The 22715-nt window shown below is 38.3% G+C and overlaps 2 protein-coding genes across 2 annotated transcripts; both read left to right on the forward strand.

Annotated features, from left to right (window-relative positions):
- The first annotated feature begins 2744 nt into the window (after positions 1–2744).
- LOC143846833 (uncharacterized) lies at positions 2745–9229 on the forward strand. Its single transcript, XM_077355410.1, has 7 exons — positions 2745–3166; positions 3833–3968; positions 5119–5200; positions 5408–5583; positions 7220–7357; positions 7437–7576; positions 8781–9229. Exons 1-7 carry the CDS (start codon positions 3049–3051, stop codon positions 9059–9061), a joined length of 1071 nt encoding a protein of 356 aa, XP_077211525.1. The 5' UTR covers positions 2745–3048; the 3' UTR covers positions 9062–9229.
- A 1583-nt stretch (positions 9230–10812) lies between these two features.
- On the forward strand, positions 10813–22213 carry LOC143846839 (putative histone H2A variant 3). Its single transcript, XM_077355422.1, has 2 exons — positions 10813–11018; positions 21606–22213. Exons 1-2 carry the CDS (start codon positions 10914–10916, stop codon positions 21900–21902), a joined length of 402 nt encoding a protein of 133 aa, XP_077211537.1. The 5' UTR covers positions 10813–10913; the 3' UTR covers positions 21903–22213.
- Positions 22214–22715: the final 502 nt, after the last annotated feature.

The raw sequence follows: 22715 nt of genomic DNA on the forward strand, positions 1-22715 counted from the left end.
AGAGAGTGCCACATCACAAGCACACTTACCCACTAACAAGACACATCACAAATAACTAACACCCACTACTTAACACATACACCATAACTAACACCCATAACTCTAAAAACACATTCCCACAACTAACACCCACACCATAATTATTATGCACATAACATGGGCCTCGAGACGATTGAGATTGTGGGTCTTGTGACAGAGTTGGAGTTGGAGATCGTGAATATGCCGAAGGTAATATTGCCTCAGACCTTCCCCCACTTGTTTCACCATTTTCGCCCCTCTAACTTCACCTTCCCTTCTCTCCATTTCTCTTGTCCTCCTCATTACTCCCTTCCACTTGTTCCGCCACTTTCCATCCTCGTTTATATATGGATGAATATGAAACACACAGATTTTATAGGGTGTGTGCGCATGAACTCCATTATTTTGAGTGGAGCCCACTTCAATCGGATGATCCAAAATCGTTCATCGTTGGGCCACGGGAATTTTTTTTCCATGGAACATTAGGCCCTGTTTGGATTGCAAGAATTTATTACTTAAACCAACACCATTCAATTTTGACTTAGATGAACATTGGATTTTGTGGAGAAAATCCGTGAGGCAAATCCGTTCTCCCAAAAACATAACACTCTTTCCTATTTTGTTTTCTACCAATAGGAAACATTAGAGGGAAACAAGGCAACTTTCCAGCAGTTTCCATATTGGCTCGTTTCCCAACCACCTAGAGATTTTTTGTTGATATCGCCACCGGTCCGCTATCGCCGCAAACTGCTATTGACAATCTGAAATATCGAATCACCCTGGTTCCGACTCCTCTCGATTTAATCAACACGACCAATGCACATGTGTAGCTGCCAACCCGCTGACTCACCTAGTCAACCCTTAAGAGGTATCTTGTTCCATCATCCCCAAGGCAATATGGAACGTATCTTTAAACCACTTGAGAAAGAGACCCTACGCGTGCGAACTCCACCTCGAACAAGAATTTCTCGAACGATCCTTCTACCTTCAAACTTCAGTGATTTCTCCAACATGAGCTCTAATACCACTTGTTGAGAAAAACTTTGCTTGACCAATCTGATTTGATCATGCAAAGCGATCTTCACACAACAGGTTTTCCCAAAATCTAAAATAACATTCTTTTCTATTTTGTTTTTTACCTACATGAAACAATAGAGAGAAACAATGCAACTTTCCAACAATCTCCACCTTGGCCAGTTTCGAGGCCACATGAAGATTTTCCATTAATGTCGTCGTCGGTCGGCTATCAACGCAGACGTCGTTGGCCTTCTGAAGTACCAGTTGCACACCGTTAGATCACCCCGGTCATGACTCCTCCCAATTCAATCAACACGACCAATGCACATTTGCAACTGCCAACTCGTTAACTCACCTAGCCAACCCTGGAGAAGTATCTCGATCCATCTTCCCCGACACAAGTACTGTCACCTTCTCAGCATCATCCGCACAATGGGAATCTATCTCTGAACCATCTGCGAAGGAGACCATGCGCTTGCAAACTCCACCTCGAATGAGAATTTCTCATACAGTCTTTCTACCCTCCGACAATCACTCTATCCGGGTTCAACAATCTCTCCAACGTGAGCTCTGATACCGCTTGTTGAGAAAATCCGTTGGGCAAGTCCGATCAGATCGTACAAAGAGACTTTTATACGACAGGTTTTCACAAAATCTACCAATAGGAAATACTATGGCAACTTTCCAACAAATTTATTGATAATATCCTTCTGGATCAACTATATTCATATCAATTTCCTCTAAATTGTGGAAGAAGTCCTTCAATAATATATTTTTCTTACAATCTATAGAGGGCCTCAATTTATCGAGTGGTGACAAGAAGGGTGGAAGAGGGATAACATTGTGAGAGCATGAGTGAGGAGGGGGTGGGAAATGGTTGAAAACAAGGAAAAAAAAAACTCAGCTCAAAATAAAGTTTTATTTATCCTATTTTTAGTCACTTAGCACCATCTCCTTACTCCCATTCTCTCAAATTCTCTCACTCAGAGAGTAGTGCAATAAGAAGTCAAAGAGAGGAGACAAGCATTTGATTTGCTTAGAATTACTACTAGGAGAATGGTGGAATAGTGGGTGTTTGGTTGAGCAACAATTATCTTAGAGAGTAGTAGAAAAAGTAGGGGTGTCATTATCAATATAGAGAGTGAAGCGAATGATACGGAAGAAAGAGAGAGAGACTTTTTCCACTATTCTTCTACCAAAATTTTACCTTTTAATAGTAGAATTTGGTCTAAATTTTGAGGAGGGGGACATGAGTGACTTATGGGCTCCACCAACAATCTTTCAGTCCACTAAACTTTTCAGTGGGTTTCTAAGTGTTTGATTATTTTTTTGTGTATATTTTTTTCCTAGTAAAATTTTTCTTAGTTTTCCATGAGAATTGCATCTTTAAAGACCTTTAATCTTTTTCATGAATTTTTCCCATATTTTATACGCCAAAAGCTCCAGTGCTAGTGCTGATGGAATGCGTTAGTGGCCCCACTCAGGACCGTAACGTCCCCGCCATGGACCCCATTAAACACACCCGACCCGACCCGACCCGACCCGTTGGTATTCGAATAAGCGGACTCCGAATTAAGAAGACCCGGGATCTACGTCCTCTGATTCGTTGACACTTAGCAGTGAAGCATATAAGAACGGATTCAAGAAACATTTCGCTTGCCCCTGGCCCGTTGAGACTTCTGTATTTTTTTTTTCTTTTATTTCTATACATATAATTTTTTTGTTTCTCTTCGATTCAAATCTCTGTCTTCTCTTCTCTTTCTGTCTCTTTCTATTTTCTGATTTAGTTTTGAATCCTTGTTGTACAAAAGCCTGTACCCAGTTTTTTTTTTACATTTCTCTGGATTTTGGGAGTTGGGTTAGGGTTAGGGTTTTTGGTTATCGAATACCAAATTCTGGATTTTGTTTTGTTTTGCTTCTGGTAGTTTGAAGCGCTTCATAGTTAGGTCCTTTCTTTCTTGGTTTGAGAGATTTTCCTAGGGTTTAGGATTCGAGTTCTTGAATTTGGGAGGGATGGATAAGAAAAAGGTTGCTGTTCCTCTTGTTTGCCACGGGCATTCGCGGCCCGTTGTTGATTTGTTCTACAGCCCCATTACTCCGGATGGGTATTTTCTGATCAGTGCTAGTAAGGGTAAGTTTTTTTTGTTTTTGTTTTGTTTACTTCTTATCTTGTGTTCGGGTTAGTGATCTTTGTTGCGATGTTTTTGCTTCTCTCTCACGGTAAATAATTCTTTGATAATCAAAGACACATTATTTCGATTTTAGCCGACATATGATCCTAGGAAGGACTTGAATTGGGATGGGAGGAAGTTATTGTAAAGATTTTATCAAAGTATTTGGGATGCCTCAATAACCCAAAAAAGTTAGCCAGCATCCCAAAATCACACTAGATGACTTAGAACATAGAACTGTAAGGTCCAAGAACTTCATTTGACTATTGTCTGGTGTTCAAACATCCACTGAGTATCTTGTGTTGCTCATTTTCTAATAGCCCAGGCTCGATGCTTGACCCAGATTCCAACTATTATCTGTGAAATCTTAAACTCTTGAAATCAAATGATGTTATGCTTTGGTTTTCAATAATACTCATTTGGCCTTGAAAGGTCTATTGCTCTTGCTAAGTTAATCTCACATTTTCTCTTGTAACTTGCACAAACTTGTACCTTTAGACAGAGTAATGTGTTTATAAAGGGTCTGCACAATTGAACTGTCATATTTTGTTCAATGAACATGGATTTATTTATTGATATTTCATTCATTCCTTTATAAAAGTGGTATTGTCTTCTGAGTGGCTCAGATTCCAGCCCCATGTTGAGAAATGGAGAGACTGGAGATTGGATTGGAACCTTTGAAGGGCATAAGGGTGCAGTCTGGAGTTGCTGCCTTGATACCAATGCTTTACGTGCTGCATCAGGCTCAGCTGATTTTACAGCGTATGCCATCATATTTCTGCTCTCTTGTTGTTGATATGTTTCAATACACTTGTCATCTGTTTTCTGTATGGCATCGATGTTGGTCTTTACGTTTGGTATTAAATTGTTGGACATGGATGTCAGACACATTTTGAGGTATATTGGTCACACAAAATGTCTATAATAATAATAATAGATGTTGAGGTTCTACAACTAATCTCACATTTATACTATTCAGGAAAAAAAAAAAAAAAAACTAATCTCTAGTTTAACAATCATGGGCTCTACCAAGTCTATGGTAGAGGAGGCTATAATATATACATGGAGAATGCCTTTCTTTTTGTTGACCTGTTGACAAAAATATGCTTGTCTTTGCCGTTCGGACTATATTTTCGGGGATGTCTTATAGGTATGTGGCGACTAAGGTAATCTATCTTATGGGCTCAAGCAAGCACAAAAACTTTTGGATATTTAAACTTTTTTCGAAATAGTATTTGATAATTAAACATTTGCTATTCAATGTTATGTAATATGCCCACAAGTCTATATTTTGGGCAAGGAGCCATCAATATTTTGGGATTGGATTTGTTGCAATTGGTTCTGCTTACAATATGCATTTGTTCATCCATTTCGGTTCACTTGGAAACAATACACACAAGAATGTCTGACACCTATATAACCGGCATATCAAATTTACCCTAAGTATCGTATCTACCAATTTGAACAGAGTTGCTAAGAAGCTTAGGTCTCATTCTGTACATGAAATATTCTTATCAGATTATAGGTGCAATCTATTCTATTCTATAGATCAAGAATTGCTTGTAGATCCTTTTAGTCATGATCAAATAGTAGAAGTGTGAGATTTACCGAGTGAACCACAAAGGAGTCAGACTATAAGTATTCATTTGGTCTTAGTTAACTTTCAAAAAAAGGAAAAGGTTATTAGTTATGTTTTCGGTCTCAGGTATTGCACTGTTTGAAATTTGAATGCTTGTCTTTAATTAACACTTAAACATGCTACCTTGGAGAACTGATGTATTGTTAACCTTGATTTCACTGCTGCTACTGTTCTATTTATTTGTTGTACTAGATATTGAAAATTGTACCAATTAATCTCTAAAAGCATTTTATAAACCAGCTATTACATTTTCTGCACTTCATCCATTTTCAGGAAAATATGGGATGCCTTAACTGGGGATGAGTTGCACTCATTCGAACACAAGCACATTGTTCGGGCATGTGCCTTTTCAGAGGTAAATCCGGAAATTTGCAGTTGATATGGTTTTGCACTATCCACGCTTGGCTCTTGGCCTTTTGTTTTCATTTTTACTTCTTTGGACGAGTGGAGGTACTACATTGTTGCTAATAATTGCTGTTCAAGAATCATATATGCATTATTATTACCATTGTTTTGTTGGTATGGTGTTGAGTTTTCATGCATTTTTCCAATTATGTTACAGGATACACACCTGCTCCTTACTGGTGGGATTGAAAAACTTCTTCGGATTTTTGATTTAAATCATCCAGATGCACCTCCAAGAGAAGTTGACAAGTCACCTGGTTCCATTAGAACTGTAGCATGGCTACATAGTGATCAGACAATATTAAGTTCTTGCACTGATATGGGGGGTGTGAGGTATTTGAGTTTCTCCACCTAAGAATTGTTATCCTGCTTCTTTGCTGCTGTTTTTGTTTTCATTTCAGTGAATGGCGTTTGTTTATGAGATGATTTTATCTTCAAAATTTAGATAAGCTTGAAACCCAAGAAGCAACATTTTTCAGTTAAATTCTGTTACTTACTTGTATTTTTAAACACAGTCTCGTAGTGATTTTACGTGTTTCGGTCAAGATGCCTATGTCCACAAGCGAGAACACAATCTTCCACTATGAGAAAACCAAAATTACTAGGATTACAAAGGGATTAACCTACAGAGCCACAAACCCGCAAACCTTAACCATGACCATACACGAGCAATTGTGAGAAACAACCAAAGAGAAAAACAGAGTAACCTGTGAAACAATCCAAGAGAAAAACACAAGAGTAACCTAAGAAACAACCCGAAGAGAAAAACACAAGAAAAATCTCTCTTTCTCTCTCTCTTTTTCTGTCTCTCTCTCACATCTCCACAGGCAAGAGAGAAAAACCCTCTTTCTTTTGTGTAGCAGCCCGTCTTACATCACGCCAAGAGAAACCCTTATGTAACCTCCTCTCCGATAGGTTTTGGAAACACCTAAAAGAAACATGTTTCTTATTTTGGTTTCCTACTACGAAGAGAAAACAATGCAACCTTCCCCAAAATGAGCGGAGGGCCAGAGGAAGTTGAAAGTCGTAATAGAAAACAGAAACCCTAGGTCGAAGAATCTGCTTTTGCTCATCCACGGGACTCGATTCTCCTTTTTCTTTTCTTTCAAAACGAGTGGAGGGCTCGACTGTCATTTCTGAAATATGATTTCTCGCTTTTCATTTTTATGGGACCCACCTCAAACAGCGAATGGGAAATGTCTTATAAGGTTAAGCGCAGAAACCTTATTCTCGTGTGTGTGTGTGTGTGTGAAATAGAATCTACACCTATGAAATAAAATATGCCAAACATCATTAAAAGGAAAAAGCGTGCAGGAATCTGTGGTTGAAATCATCCCTGCGCTTCTGTTTCAGGAAACATGAGAGGAATCCTTTTTTCATAGGTGTATCTACTATCTAGCAACAGGTCAATGCACATTCTAATTTGGATGTTTGCAACCTTGGTAGTACATCTTTTGTGGGGCTGTGTGGTGCTACTAGAGTTCCTGCAGATTTAAGCCACAGACTATGCCACATACCTTGATAAATTGTAAAAGGCTTCTATTACTCCGTCATTTTGTATAATACTGTGATATTGTGCCGTCATTTCACCAAAGCTTTCCGTTCTTGTTTTAAAACAGAGAAATCATTTAGTCCACGGGGTTGGTTCAATGGAGAGTAGGTTCTAGACAGAACTTGAACAAAGTTATAACAGATAGATTGATACTCAAAAGAATGTAGTTAGAAAAGAAAGGAAGGTGTTGCCTCTGCATGCATAATTGCATAGAATTGATTGTATCCATTTTCTACTCTATTGAAGGGTGCAAAATGCTAATCTTTATTAACTTGTATTTATTGTAAAGTGGACCTCTGTTTTCAGAGCTCCAGTAATATTGCATGTATCAGGCCTAAGTGGTATGGAAGTGAAAGTGTAGGTTTCATTTGAGGCCTACTTTTTTTGTTTGCCTTGGTCTTACTGGCTCACGTACAGGTTATGGGATGTAAGAAGTGGGAAGATTATCCAAACTCTTGAGACAAAGTCACCTGTCACCAGTGCTGAGGTGAGTCAGGACGGGCGTTATATCACCACTGCAGATGGATCTACTGTTAAGTTCTGGGATGCTAATCAGTAAGTGCAAATTTTTGTGACTGTTTAGTTTTCATGCGACTTCTGCTTGACTAATGTTTTCTTGCTTGTTGTTCTTCAGTTTTGGGATGTTGAAGAGCTACAATATGGCATGCACGGTGGAGTCAGCTTCCCTGGAACCGAAACTTGGCAACAAATTTGTTGCTGGAGGAGAAGACATGTGGATTCGCCTTTTCGATTTCCATACTGGTGAAGAGCTTGGTAAGTATCATTACTTAGATCAAGTGACGTGCAAAGTCTCGTGTGAGATGCAACATGGGATTTTAATATTTCACGAATGCCTATTTGAGTGCCCTCATATTATTTCCACGTGTATTTAGATATATGACAAGCATGTTACCCATGTCTGACAAACATAATTTAAAAACCTCAGAGACTTCACACAGGACACGTGGATTTTACTCTACACAACTGATCAGCGAGCTATATCTCTTTCACAAGAGACTTTGCAAGGCTCAGCTTGAGCAGTGGTTGATCAAAATCCCCCATGGATAGCATGCATATTTGAATGTACTCGAAATTTACCCGAGTTGCATGTTTACCAAACCTGTAAAGCAGCACTATTAAAAAAAAAATCAAATATTCATATCTTTTCTTAAATCATGCTGGAACAAAATACACGTGTTACTAGACATGGGGATCCTGGAAAACCTAACATGCGGTTATATGACACTTGTTTTCAAACACAGAATTTATCTAGAAACCTGGATCGGGACCTGAAATTTTATTGACATATAAAAGAAGTACAAGAGGGGGACATACCTCCTTACCTTAAAACCCAAAAAGTTACATCTTAAGGTTCCCCTGCCTCTCCTAGGAAGGTTCTTCCACTGCCAGCATGTACGAATCACAAAAGTTAGCCAAGAAGTTGGCAACCTGGTTAGCTTCATGCTATTATATTACACTTTTAAACATCATTATTATATTATTGAAAACACTATGACATAGATTAATACAATAAATCTTTTTTCTTAATTTTTGGATAATAGGAATGCAAACATCAGTAAGTGCTTGAAATTATATAAACAGTAAATGTCTATAGAAAAAAAGATAAAATATGGTTTTGTCTTAAATCTATCTTAGCATCCTTATTACATGAGTTAGGTGTCTGGATTCATATGTTGTGCTTATGTGCATGATGATTGATCTAAACTCTTGAGTTCTTATTTTGATACTGGCCATAGTTTTAGAACTCCCCCGGGTCGACTACCTTTTCCCTTGGCCGTGTTCTGCATTTTGCCACTGCATTCCAAACGCTTTTGACTCAACCAAGTTTTGACCACATCAACCGAGTACTCAGTCGTGTCAACTGTGTTCCGCGTTCGCGCCGAGTTGACAAGGATTTTTCTTGGCCACATTTTGACCTGCGTCCGTGTTTTGAACAATTGCCTATGGTTGATTGCAGCATGTAACAAAGGTCACCATGGCCCAGTTCATTGTGTACGGTTTTCACCAGGAGGTGACTCTTATGCCTCAGGATCTGAGGATGGGACCATCAGAATATGGCAGACAGCTTCAGCTTCGCTCGATGAAACTGAAACATTTTCGGCCAATGGGTCAAATGGCAAAGTGAAGGTGACAGCCAACGATGTAGCATGCAAGGTTGAGGGTTTCCTCATTGCAGAGGACGGGCAGACTGAAGAGAAGGGAGACGCCATTGATGGTTCACATCATTTAATCCATTAAAATCTATTCTGTAAGCATGTGTTGTTTTTTCACTCTCTTAAACCAGCCTAAATTTTTGTACGAGTTCTGCTTCGATGCATTGTAGAATGCATTATTTTTCAATTTCTTTCTGATCCTTATGTAATGCTAGAACTTGTTTCACCGAGAAGTGATGATTGGAACTCTTTATTAGGGCTTGTTTGGTTGCCCGGAAAATTTCTTTTCCGTCACTATTTTCCTGAAAAAAATTCTGTACTGGGTGTTTTGTGGGAAATATAGTTTCCTTCTTCTCATGAGGACACGTGTATTTGGAACCGTTTATCTTGGCAATCAGCATGATAAAATCGTAAATGAGGCATAATAGAACAAGGGCCAAGATCATCCGTCAAGGTAGGGCCAGTATCGATGGGCGAGAGTAGACTTATCCGACTAGCATTCGTTTACTTTCTGTAAATAAAACCAGGACTTTTTATTAAACCGTAGATGCGATTATTCAGTAGTACCAAAGTTGTGTGTAATTTAGAAACTTAAGATTTAAATTTCCATATTTCTGACCAATTTACAGAAAACTTCCTGACCCTATGTTGTAAATGGCCACATTACCCTTACTATGTATAGGTCCAAAGACTTTTCACAAAAACAGTTAGGGCTGTTTGGATGTTGGGAAAATTTTAAATTTTCTTTGTTTTCAAGGAAAATTGCAAAACCAAATATACTCAAATTTTATTTTCCATAATTTTATTTCCTCATATCCAAACCCCCAAAAATGTTATTTGTAATGTATTGTATATATATTTTTTTCAAAACGCAAAAACATTTGGGATTTGCTAGGGTCCATCGTAAAAGGCATTTCTCAGCTGGTCTGTTGCATGTCGGACCAACCACACAGTGAATGAAGACAACAACTGTGTGGCTGGTCTGACATATTAGCTGCGAAATGCCTTTTACGATGGACCCTAGCAATTTCCAAAACATTTATATCTATATAAAAATATCGCTAAGCTCTTTAGCATATTTGAAAGAGTACTGCTAGGGAGATCGAGAGTACGATCAAGCGGGGGACTGAACAAATAGCTTCTCGACACGAAATCAGAACATAGGTGACCTAAGGCAGCCCTCAAGTTTCCGAAAATCAACAAAAAAGTAAAATTTTCTGCACATGCGGCACATTCTCATTGTTGGGCTCTTCCATCGGTCGTGCTCTCGGTCTCCATATCATTTCCATATCTGAAATACCATATGAGAAGCCATGCAGTAACGCCATTGCCACGCGTTAGGGTGCATGAAATCAATGAGAGTATAATGACCAAGTGGTTGGTTAAGCAAAAGATTCGCGGCGAAGAAATCTACATGGCTAAATAGGGGAAAATAATATCACATTTTATCGTTTGGCGCTCATCGATAATATCGCTGTATTTCTTAGCAAATTAATTTGCCAGTTGTTGCTGCTTGCATTGTGTCATGCATGCTTTCTTATTTTGCTCCTATTTTTTCATTTATGTACTTAACTTAAATTTCATGTCTTATCTATATTGTTTGAGTTGAGATAGTGTGCAAAGACTCACTTATTTATTTGCTAAATTATTAAGTTATCCTATGTCCTTAAACCAAACTTGGCTAATTCAAATAGAAAATGTTAAAAAGAGGGTTTCTTTGAAGATTTCTCTTATTTTTGGTAAGTAATCAATAAAGGGAAAGGTATGGGGCAGTATCGTAATTTTACACTTCCTTTTTTCTATTCTCCTTCTATATATATATATATATATATAAATCCTTCACGGGCTGATTTCGGCTATTGCTATATTGCTCTCGCTCTCTCTTCTGTTTTTTCCGGCGATTTTCTGAGAAATTTCGTTTGTTTGGCGGGAAAAAAATGTCGGGAAAAGGAGCGAAGGGTCTGATCATGGGAAAGAATAACGCCAACAAGGACAAAGATAAGAAGAAACCCGTTTCTCGTTCTTCTCGTGCAGGTCTTCAGGTCCTCTTCTCCTTCTTATTCTCTCTCTGCTTTTTTTTTTCCTGCGTTTTTTCGGACTATCCTTTGTATTTGTTTTTGCTGGATTCGGTTTCTTGTTCTTTTGAAGGGAAGTTTTTCTTCTTCTTCTTCTTCTTCTTGTTCTTTTTTGTTTTATTTTCTTTTTTGGTATTTATGTTCCGTTTCCATGCTGTTATGATCGTTTTTTGGGTTTAGATCTCTGTGATAGATTAAGTCTGCGAGGACATTTTGCATCTAGGGTTTGATCGTGGACTCGGATTAGGAATAGGATCTTAGATTTAGGGGTTTTGGTTATATATTATTTTTAGTTTTTGCTTTTCTTTTGCTGGCTAGTGTTTTGCTGGCTAGTGCTTTCAAATTAGAGGTTATTAAGATAGGATCTGGAGGATTTCAGCTTCTAGGGTTTTCTTTTTGAAACAAAAGCAGTTAGAGATTATGAAAAATTGAAGGACATTCTGAGAATAGTTTTTTTTTTTTTTTTTTTTTTTTTTGAGGATATTTTGCCCGGGGTTTGCACATGGTTTTTGGCAGCTGTTCAGTGTTTTTTTTTTTAAATTAAAGAATTACCTGGGTTTTTGGGTTCAGATCACATTGTTTTGGTGGAGGAAAAGTGAGTTATGAGATGATTTTGTACAGGATTATCTTTTTGTTTTTTGGTAGCTGGTCATGTTATTTTTAAAAATTATTTATCATTTAGAACCGCGTTCTGTTGGAAAGTAATCCGTGTAGTGGTTGAGAAGAAGATAAGAAGATGCTTCAAGGTGCGTAAACGCTCTCTTTAACACGATATTCGCCCCCACCAGTAGTGTCAAAGGGGACCAAGAACTCGCCTCCAAGATACAATGAAGCCCGGTTCCAAACCGATTGCTTGACGACGTTCTGCATTGAACGGAATCAAGCCTGAATCACCTTTGAATTTTTCAAGTAATTGAGACCCAAGTGCTATGTTTCTGCAGAAAACAAAATACTTGAAGATAACTTCTAAAACAGTAAAAACAGAAACTTTGTAGGGGTTTAGAGAGAGAGAATTGTGCTGGAAATAGTAATTTTGGGTATGACAAAGTAGAAATCCGAATTCTGTGTAGAATGAGTATTTTCTATTGTTTTTATAGAGCTTCTGGTGGCTTTTCCCTTTGGAAAACACCCTTTCTGGACATCCTTTCAGCGGGTTTGAATTCTGACCATTAGATCTTGTCTAATCGCGACTCTACGGATCAGATCAATCCTATGCGCCCTATAGCCCATTGCCCACGCCGCGCGTGCGTGTGTGCGAACTGTGCGTTGCACCGTCCCGCGGTTCAACCTAAGGCTAAGACGTATTGAGCACCATAATAAAGTAGAGAAAAGAACAAGACTTTATAAGCTCAACTTTTTCTTTCTTATGAGTCGGTATGGGACTATCTTTTTTCGCACTACTTTTGCACTCATCTCTTTCTCTTGCAAAAAGCAACTCTTTCCAAAGAAAAGTTTTTCCTTTTCCAAAACACACTTAGAAAATATTTTCCAAACACTATCTTTTGACCAAAAATAAGATTTTGAAAATCAAAATCTAACACGTTCTTGGTTAGGGATTTTGTTATTGGATGCAGGACATAATAAATATCCATCTTGAAATTATGGGATTTTAATTTGTGGTTTTGCTTTTTAGATCCAATATGATATTGTTTTTTATTCAAATTCGGAGTTTATTGGTTTAAGGACAGCAATGGTGAGGATGGATTCTTAGTTTGTAGCATATGGTGAGGATGGATTCTTAGTTTGTCTCAGGCCTGGAAAATGAACTGCCAAAAAGCATGCTTTGATCAGTGTTTCTAAAAGTTAAAACTACGATTTGTGATTCCCTTCTTATGGTTCAATGCAATTCTCATAGAGAATTCATTTTTCAACCTGAATCTTCTGACAATAATGGTGCATGAATCATGCAATAAGCCTGAAAATAATTTCATATTTTTGAAAAAAATATGAAAGGTACACCTTAACAATAGAACAAACAGGAGAATGAGAGAAGAACAGCTGTTGTTGTGAATAAGCTTCGAAGAGAATATTTTGATTAAATTCCTCACAGGTTTCTTGATTGAGTGTCCGGGTCTGTCATCTGATTATAAGTGTCCAGGTTCTTCACCTGTTTAAATCTTTCTAGCAAAGAGCTATATAGGATCTTGGACTTATATCATGTCATTGCGTTTTCTCTAATAACTATTTTCAATTATAGTATTATAAGGGGGCTTTGGGGGTTTAACTTTTTGTCTAAGGGCTTTTTCATGTAGAACTGGCTTCCATTGCTTGATGTTCTGTTCATATTGTTACCTAGTTGATGCTGTTCTGTTTCATTCATAGTTAATTTGATGTTTATTCTTTGTGCTAGATTTTAGTTACTCTTGGTAGTGTCCCCACTTGCAGAGGTGAGCTGCACAATGCATTGATGTTCGCTCCCTGTCTCGTTGGGCATGTGTGCCGATGATTGTACACATATTGAGAATATGGCTCTCTTTTGGGGAGAATTGTTGTCTCTTTCCTCTTTATTGAAAGAGGCTTCAATATTTGCTTCGCAACTTTGGCAGTTTTGGGAGGTGGGGGTTAACTTTAATGGAAACCAATTATTCCTAGAGGCTAGATCCTTGGTTCCTGGGGATTGGAAGGTTGAGAAGGTATGTGGTTGAGGTTGTTTAATGTGGAGTTGTTCACATCTCTAGAAATTATGATGAGTTATAGTGGTTTCTTTGAGGATTGGAAAGTGGGGACACTACCAAGAGTAACCACGATTAAAATGGCTAGGTATTTGGGAGTGGAAAGAAAGAAGAATGTAATGTTGGTAGTGTCTCATCTTGGACCTTGACGAGTCGTCCAAGTTGTTGAGGCAGGTCTAATTGGACAATGTTGGAGGAATGAAGCCATGGAGATGAGAATGAACATTTAGAAAAAAAAAACTAGGGTAAATGAAAGCTGACGACTAGTGACGAGTGATTCTCTCTTTATAATGTGAAGTTGCATTTATAGTTATACGAAGGAGGTTTTGGTTTTGTCTGTTTGAATGATGGTGCACAAACAAGAAGGTTTGTAGTAGGCTTGTTGGCGGCTAGAGCATTAAGGGAAGGATGTTCTATGGAGCGAGGGCTACATATGTTATTATGATTTATGTTATTATGATTTATGACAATAAAGAGGGTTCACAGCTTCAAACGGATTGGATTAGTGAGGGTGAGTGAGTGTATATGTGCGTGGAAAGTAATTTTAGAGAATTCTACTGTTGAAGTGGGTAGTGTTTTTTTTTTTTTTTTTCTTCTTTTTCTTTTTTGGTAGGTAAGCAGGATTGAACCTGTGACCTCATGGTTGAGATACAAATCCTCAACCAATTGAGCTATAGGCCCAACCCCGTATTTTGGGGTTGTATTAGAGCTAGAGTTGTGATGGGAATAAACGTGCCATCAATGTGAGAGACAAAATTGGGGAATTGAATAAGAGTGGTTTACGGTGGGCGGTTATAAATGTTTAAAATGCTGATGCAGTGCTGTTGTAGGATACAAAATTGGAAGATATGATTCTTTCTAGTTCAATTAGAGTGTTTGATATAAAATAAATTTATCTTGAATGGAGTTCATAATTATGAATATAGTTTCGTTTGATATTTCATTTTGGACAATGGGATTCTCTCAAATATGTAACAAGTCATCTCCTTGGGGCATCCATAAGTCAGATCTTCATAATCAATTGAATGGTACCCATCGTCATCATCAACAATAGCAGCAAGAACATCGTCATCATGATCTATGTCCTTATCTTTGTTGTCTGTGGTAGCAACACCAATGAGTTCTTCCACTTTTTACCAACTTAAATCCTTTGTGGTGAAAACAGTAGGATCATCCTTTGATATCCAATCTATCAAGATGTCATGATTCATGATTGTTTATGCTAATGTGGTCGTTAGTGGTTGATGACTTCCTCCGTAAATCCGTAGTACAGAATTTAATAATTTCTAACGAGTTTTAACTGTAAACTTGAAGCGTGATTGATTCTTGAGAAGTGAAAACCTTAATTAAAACCATTATACCTTGGGAAATGTTATCAGCACTACTGTATTTTGATGAGGGCACTCCTCACTTTATTAAAAGTACGGTATAGTCCGCACCATAGGATGATCCAAACCGTCCATTAGATGGGCCACAGCCTAAATAGGTTGTGCCCCAAAAATCATTTCAATAGGTTGATCCTAACCCTCCGATCTGAATGTTAATTGATCCTAACCCTCTATAGATCGGAGGGTTAGGATCAAACTATGGAAATGATTTTTGGGGCACAACCTATTTAGGCTGTGGCCCATCTAATGGACGGTTTGGATAATCCTATGGTGCAGGCCATTCCGTACTTTGAATAAAGTGAAGAGTGCCCTCATCAAAATACAGTAGTACTAATAACATTTCCCTATACCTTTCTTGAAATTTAAAATTGTAATGGAAATACTAGGTCATCCAATCTTTGGTTCTCCAACATATTCCTCTTTGCGGAATGGATGTGTTCGAAAGTACTCCAATTTCTTTCACATCCTGACGCACTATAAATTTGACTAAAACTCAAGTGCAAAGCTTCGCGATTCCAAATTGTGTTCACTGTGCAACTAGTAAAATAATAATGACTCATTAACTGTTGAAAACTAATATGAAATGAACTTTATAAAAGAAACAAAATATTTTACCTGGACCCAACTTAGTTTGGTTGCGGATTGCCATCACTATGCCAAAGTATCCTAAATGATGACATGGAATGATATTCTTTTTAGTCACTTACAGTTGTTTACTGTCTTTTTTGTCTTTTTTGCCACTGTCCAAGCATAATCTGTCACTTGTGGAGGAGACACCGAAGCCCAAATCTTTTATAAGTGGTAGCTACCCCATCCATCATGGCCAACTTGTGAAAGAAGGAACGAACAGAGAAAGAGTTGGTAATGTCAAGAATCCAAACTCTATGATCGGGACACGGTAATGATCAATACTGGGAACCTAGACTTCCAAACAACAAGGATAGTCTCCCTGTTTTCCTATCCATAAGGTCTGTCCTGAGTTTGACCACTCAAACGGCCAAACCAGTCCCCCACCCTATTTCTCTGTGTGTGTGTGTGTCTCCATATAGTCACTCACTCTCGCCCCTTTACAAGTCGCTAGGAGCTAAAGGTCCACGAACGTGGGACACAACAAAGACTCTCCTAACCAAAGATCTACCAAAAAATGTGTCCTTTCTCCCCTCCCACCCTGTATCCGAGTAGAGGCTCATAACCCCTACCTGAAAACCCCATGGGCCTGGTTCAAATAGGGTGGGTCTCGGGTTGAGTCGGGTTTGAGATTAAAAAACCCGAGGCATTCTCGTGTTTGTTCAGGTTTAAAGGCGAAAACCCAATATTAGTTCCTTTTTTTATCTTTTTTATATTTTATAAAATACTATAACCAAAACCAAAACCAAAACTAGAAACCTACCCTATTTTTTATGCACCAAATTCCCCCTCTTCTTGCCTTTCCCAGTTTCCCAACTTTCCATCCTTCCATCTCTCTCTCTCTTTTATTTGTTTCTCATACCTGGTGCTCTCTCTCTCTCTCTCTTGTTATGCATTTGTATGTGTTTGTGCCAATTTGCTTTAGGGATTTTGCCTTTGCTCTCTAAACCGTTACGGAAGAAGTGAGAGAGTTATTGGATTGGGAAGGGCTTCCAAAGTCGGAGATGGGTCATGTTTTTACACTTGATTTGGTGATGAACTCGAGAAATTTTGAAGGAATCGATGGACACTGAAGGCTGTGTTGCGCGGATTCTTCATGACAGTGGGCTGAATCGCGTGTCGAGACGTTTCGACACGGATTTGGACACTGATACGCGGTGGATTCGGTGAGATACGTGTCGAGACGTTTTCATCAAGTCAACACCGTCTATGATGCAAATCCGACACGGCATGCGGCTATAATTAATGCGAATCCGTTCAATCCATACGTTACCGACACTGCATGCGGCTATAATTAATGCGAATCCGTTCAATCCATACGTTACACGGTATTTTCCCAAGATAAACATTAAAAAAGGATTCGTCAGAGAGACTTGCTACACGCATGCAGCTTTAATTAATGTGAATCCCGTGATTTCTTACCTCAGGCAAATTCTTTTTCCCAGTAATTGTCATAACTTTTTACTTTTACTTGTAGTTTTTTCCGTAATTGTCATATATTATTCATGCTGTTGGTATTTTTTTTTGTAATTTTCCAACTTTGCAACCCTTTTTCCGTAATTTTTCATTTAAAACTTTATAACTTCTGCTATTTTACTTTTTTTTTTGTAATGATTACTATTTTATTTTTGCTTTTGCTAGCAACCTTTGGCCCATGTGCCCATCTTTGCACAAAGGATGGGCCACATGCCCAGAAGTGGCCTAGGAGAAGTTGGCTAGCAAATTCCTATAAACAAAAAAAAAGGAAAATGATATCAACACTACTGTTTTTTGATGAGGGCACTCTCACTTTATTAAAAGTACGGTATGGTCCACACCATAGGATGATCCAAACCTTCCATTAGATGGGCCATAGCCTAAATAGGTTATGCTTCAAAAATCATTTCCATAGGCTGATCCTAACCCTCCAATCTGAATGTTAGAGGGTTGATCCTAACCCTCTATAGATCGGAGGGTTACAATCAACCTATGGAAATAATTTTGGGGCATACCATATTTAGGCTAAGGGCCATCAAAGCATATTGAATGTTGCTTAATTTTTTATAATATATATATATATATATATATATATATATATATATATATATATATAATTTTAAAATATTTTTAAAATATTTAATTAATTTAATTAAAATACCGAATCCGATGCCGAATCCGAATCCCTGTTTTTTGGGTTTGCCGAATCCGACACCTAGAATCCGTGTCGGATTCCGACACCCGAATCCGAATCCATGCAACATAGACTGAAGGTGTGATCAGGTCAGATTAATTTGCCCTCGATTCTGAAAATAGATAGGCCAAGACTGTCGAAGAGGAGGATGGAGAAGACAACTTTGTATATTAGGATCATCCGAGTTGGGTCAATCCTTGTTGTAAGTCTAGGTATGGAGATGAAGGAAAAGAGGGGATTGGGTTTCGAAGGTATGAGTTGAGGCGTAGGAATTCCGGAGACTTTTGGCACACCTGAGTCTCTTACATTCATGTCAGCCTCATCATAATAAACCTAGATTGCACATTCATGGGACTATCTTGAGCATGTAATGAGCATGACTGTTTGATCATATCTGATCTTATGGGCTCCATCACCAAGATTTATGTTTTCTTATGAAATGAAGGGTTTTTGAAAATTGGAAATGGGCTTTGTGTTTTACTGACTGACTGTGATCAACCTATTTTCTTGTGTTCTGTAGGGATCTTTCTAAGTAGTCATTGGTCCCTCTCATGTCCAAATAAAGTTTTTGAACTACCATATGTTTTTTCCCTGCTCATGGGACTGTAGGGATAGACATTTCTCATGAGTTTCATTATGTTCTGGATTTTTATTAGAAGGAACATATTCATTAGATCTTGTTTTCCACTGGAGATTCTTTGCTAATTTAGTTTTCAGATTGTTCAACCGTAGATTTTGATTGCAATGCTTCACAAATCTTGTCACTGCCTTGTTACATAATTCTTTTCTTTTGAATTGCTCAGAACCTCCATTAAATTGTGGTTTGAGGGGTCTATCTTAGACTCCAAGACAGAATTCTATGGTTTGAGCACATTGGTTATCATTGAAGGCACACATTCATAAGATCTCGCTTTCTACTGGAGATTCTTATCTTGCCTTAATTTAGTTGTCAGTTGAACCAACTGTAGGTTATAAAACCTACTTGTCTCAATTCTCAAAAATTCAAAATGAACATAACCTAAATGATGTGTTGTGTATCCTATCATTAGTATAAATGAAGGTTATACTTGAATTTTGTGAAAAAAAACAGGACCCGAGAAACTATCTCAGATAGGCCGGGTTTATGAATCGCGGGACCTGACCCGACCTAAGATAGTTTATCGGGTTGGGTAAGGTTCTCGAAAACCCGACCTGTCTGATCCGAGTCGCAACCCAAGTTCCTACTCTTCCAATCCACCATCCCCATCCGTTCTTATCCTCAATAATTTTGTGCCAAAGACCGTTCTTCTCTTCCCCGTATCTCCACGACCATTTCCCTAAAGAGCCTTGTTTCACAACTTTATTTTCTCAATCCCTAGTCCACTTTGTTCTTTTAATTTGCTTACTTTTTCCCATTTCAAGAAATGTTTCAATCTTTTATTCCATCTTTTCTATCATAAGAAGTCTCTCTAAAGCTGCTCATTTTTTTTGCCACCTTGGTTGGGACTTTGTATAAGGACATGAAGTACACTGACATATTTGCAAGGGTCACCTTAATCAGGGGAATCCTGCCTTCAAAAGATTGATATCGCTTCTTCCATGTAGAAAATTTTCTTTTCCCTCTTGCCACTGCTGGGTCCCAAAGTGAAGCTTTTGTTTGTTCCATATCCCAAAGCAAGCCGAGGTAAGTGATTGGCAGCCCCACCTTTCCACACTTCAAGTTCATATTAATCCCTGCAATCATACATTTGGAGAAGTTTAATTTAAAACTCGATGCCAACTCAAACCACGTGAAGATCCTTTTTAGATTCCTTGTGTAGTCAAACCTCACCTGCATAAAGATACATCCACAAATTGTAGGTGCGATACTGTCTGTACATTCTCGCTCGATTCCGACCCTCTGATGAACTCCTTTTCTTCTGCGTTAGTTAATATGAGACTAATAGCTTCTACCACCATTATTAATAAGTACTGCGACGGGGGATCTACTTGTCTGATGCCACTTGTGCTTCCAAATAATCCTACCGGGTCCCATTCAAACCATCATTCCCTACACAAAATCCAAGAAATTCCAATCCACATGGTCATGTGCTTTCTCCATGTCCATCTTACATATTGTACTTTTATTGCCTTCCTTATCCTTGAGTCAATGGTTTCGTTAGCAATCAGTATTCCTTCCCATCAAGGATTTGTCTCGCTTGTACAGAAGCCCCCTGGAACAGAGAGATGTTCTCCATTACCTCTTAGACCCGTCTAGTCAGTCCCTTTGTGTCAGGATCTTATAAACGCTATGTACTAGCCAGATATGCCGAAACTCCTTGAGTTCGACGACTCCTTTCTTTGGAATGATTGTGATAAACGTGGTATTCGTCTATTTCCTCAATATGCCTCTTCTATTGAATTCTATCATAAAAGCCAATATGGCTTCCTTTATTACCTCCAATATTCTGGTAAATTGTCATTGGGAAACCATCCGGGTCAAGAGCTTTGTCTTTCTTCATGTCGAAGATCGGAACTTTTTTCTCTTCTTCATCAAGATTCTGTTCCAATCACTCTCTCTGCACTGCACTGCACCTTAATTGCTATTTGAATGGTAAACTCGCCTTAATTGTTTGTAATCCAACACTTCCAATTTAGGTCTTCACTCGTAATCCCTGGAGGGTGGTTAGTAACACATAGCTTGATCATATTCTTGATGCGAACATGCTCTTCTAACCAGACCTCCCCCTCCACAAGGCAGTTAATCGAGTTGATTCTTCTCCTAAACCTTGCCATTTTATAGAAGAATTTTGTTTTCTCATTCCCGTCCTTAAGCCATAGGATTCTTGGTTTTTGACGCCATCTTTTTTCTCCTCTTCTCAAGATTTCTTCGTATTCCAGATTAAGGGACTTTCTTGCCTTCTTCCTCCTGCAACCTGCTTTCTTCTTCCTTTCTATCAAGGGCTTCTATTTATTTTATTAGCTCTTTTCTGAATTTATTTTCCTCGTCATGTGCTTTTTTCCATTCTTGCCTTGCTTTCAACGCTTTCTGCATAAAATAAACCCCTTCCAACTATCCACTTTCAGTGCTGCCGACCACTCCATTTTGTCTTGGAACCTGGGGATTTCACACCATGCCCTTTTAAATTTGATTCGCCCTGGCTCGCTTTCGTATTCCTTTATGTCCAAAAGGATTGGGCAATGATCTGAAGTTGGAAAGGGCAAAGCCTTCTAGGAAATTGCAGAGTATCTATCATCCCACTCCTTTGAATTCAAGCCTTATTACCAAATATGTATTGTGTAGCATTCTATTCTATCGAGTCTGTTGGTTACCATAATTCTTCAACCAGCCTTCTTGTACCTGCTTATAATTTATATGATTGAAGAGAATTCGGTAAGTAAATATGCTGCTTGAGGGCAACTTATATCAATCTTTAAGATAAATTAGTGCCCCTTTATGTTGGTAACGACATTGTTTACACCTATAATGCCAATGACATCAAAATCATATAAATAGTTTCTGTACTATCCATTACTTTTATGCTTCTCTTAGTAGCCCTGCTTCTGCTATCTCGATCTGATGTCTTATTTAAGTGTTCGCCTGCACATATCTCAACTTACTCTGCTTGTTTTGATGGAACATTAAATCAAAAATCTAGTTCTCGTACCAAATTTGGGAACATTTTACTGAATTTATGAATTATTCATCTACGGGCTTCTTTCATTCATTTACCTGCAGTTTCCTGTGGGCCGTATCCATCGCCTACTGAAGTCACGAATCGCAGCAAATGGAAGAGTTGGAGCCACGGCTGCGGTGTACTCGGCCGCCATCTTGGAGTATCTGACTGCTGAGGTGCTGGAGCTGGCTGGAAATGCAAGCAAGGATCTTAAGGTGAAGCGTATCACTCCGAGGCATTTGCAGCTTGCGATCCGAGGAGACGAAGAACTCGACACTCTGATCAAAGGAACCATAGCTGGAGGAGGTGTGATCCCCCACATTCACAAGTCCCTTATCAACAAGTCATCCAAGGATTAGTTCTATGTTCTCATTTAGAGTGTTTGAGATGGGGTGGGAAGTTGGAAGTTCTAGTGCTGTTCAGGTCAAAGTCTCGTTATTATTTATTGTTAGAACCAGACAAACTTTCCTTGAAAATGGTTTATGGTATGGGTAATTTAGACTCTTTATCTTAAAAGTTTTAAGCTGCATGCAATACATATATGTACAAGAAGGTTTTTAAGTTTTAGTGACTAGTTCTTCATAAACTTCATCCATGTAAGTAGGTAGAGGTGTTCTGTTCTTGGGATTTTATAATATTAACCATCTTGATTAACGAGATTGGTCGTGAACTCATGATCCATTGGGCATATGTTTTAATCAGTCTTGCTGGTGGTATAGTGCCCCAAACAATATCAAAAACATTAAAATAATCAAAACCCTGTTGATCACTCTTGTTAATCAAGTCAAGTGTCTACCGCATTGGATTACTTGATCTGAGAGCCTATTGTGAGTCCAAAAACAGATTCTTTGGCTCAAGCTTTCTAGCTCTTACTTTTTACATTTCCATGATAAATGATTAGAGCATCTAATGAAGGTTTCTATGCTTTGCCCACCCTACTTACTACTTAGTCCCTGTTCATGTTGGTTTTTGAGTCTAAAACTGATTATTGGGCTGAAAATTACATTTAATTTTGAGTCTAATAATCACTAATCAGTCTTGGACTCAAAATCCAAAATGAACAAGACCTTAACTGCTTAAGCTTTATGATGCACACTTGTCACATATGGAACGCCATAGTGTTGTTAAATGTGAACGGGTGCTGATAAAGAAAATAAAGATCACTTAGGAAC

The sequence above is a fragment of the Tasmannia lanceolata genome, unplaced genomic scaffold, assembly GCF_043159265.1.
Source record: "Tasmannia lanceolata isolate RefF3 unplaced genomic scaffold, GAP_Taslan_0.1 ptg000003l, whole genome shotgun sequence".
In the NCBI taxonomy this organism is placed as follows: Eukaryota; Viridiplantae; Streptophyta; class Magnoliopsida; order Canellales; family Winteraceae; genus Tasmannia; species Tasmannia lanceolata.

Excerpts from the sequence above, each read along its gene's own strand:
- LOC143846839 (XM_077355422.1), top strand. The coding sequence starts at position 10,914 with ATGTCGGGAAAAGGAGCGAAGGGTCTGATCATGGGAAAGAATAACGCC. Across the intron at positions 11,019-21,605 it reads CTTCTCGTGCAGGTCTTCAG|TTTCCTGTGGGCCGTATCCA; the intron begins GTCCTCTTCTCC and ends ATTTACCTGCAG.
- LOC143846833 (XM_077355410.1), top strand. The coding sequence starts at position 3,049 with ATGGATAAGAAAAAGGTTGCTGTTCCTCTTGTTTGCCACGGGCATTCG. Across the intron at positions 5,201-5,407 it reads GGGCATGTGCCTTTTCAGAG|GATACACACCTGCTCCTTAC; the intron begins GTAAATCCGGAA and ends ATTATGTTACAG. Across the intron at positions 7,358-7,436 it reads AAGTTCTGGGATGCTAATCA|TTTTGGGATGTTGAAGAGCT; the intron begins GTAAGTGCAAAT and ends GTTGTTCTTCAG.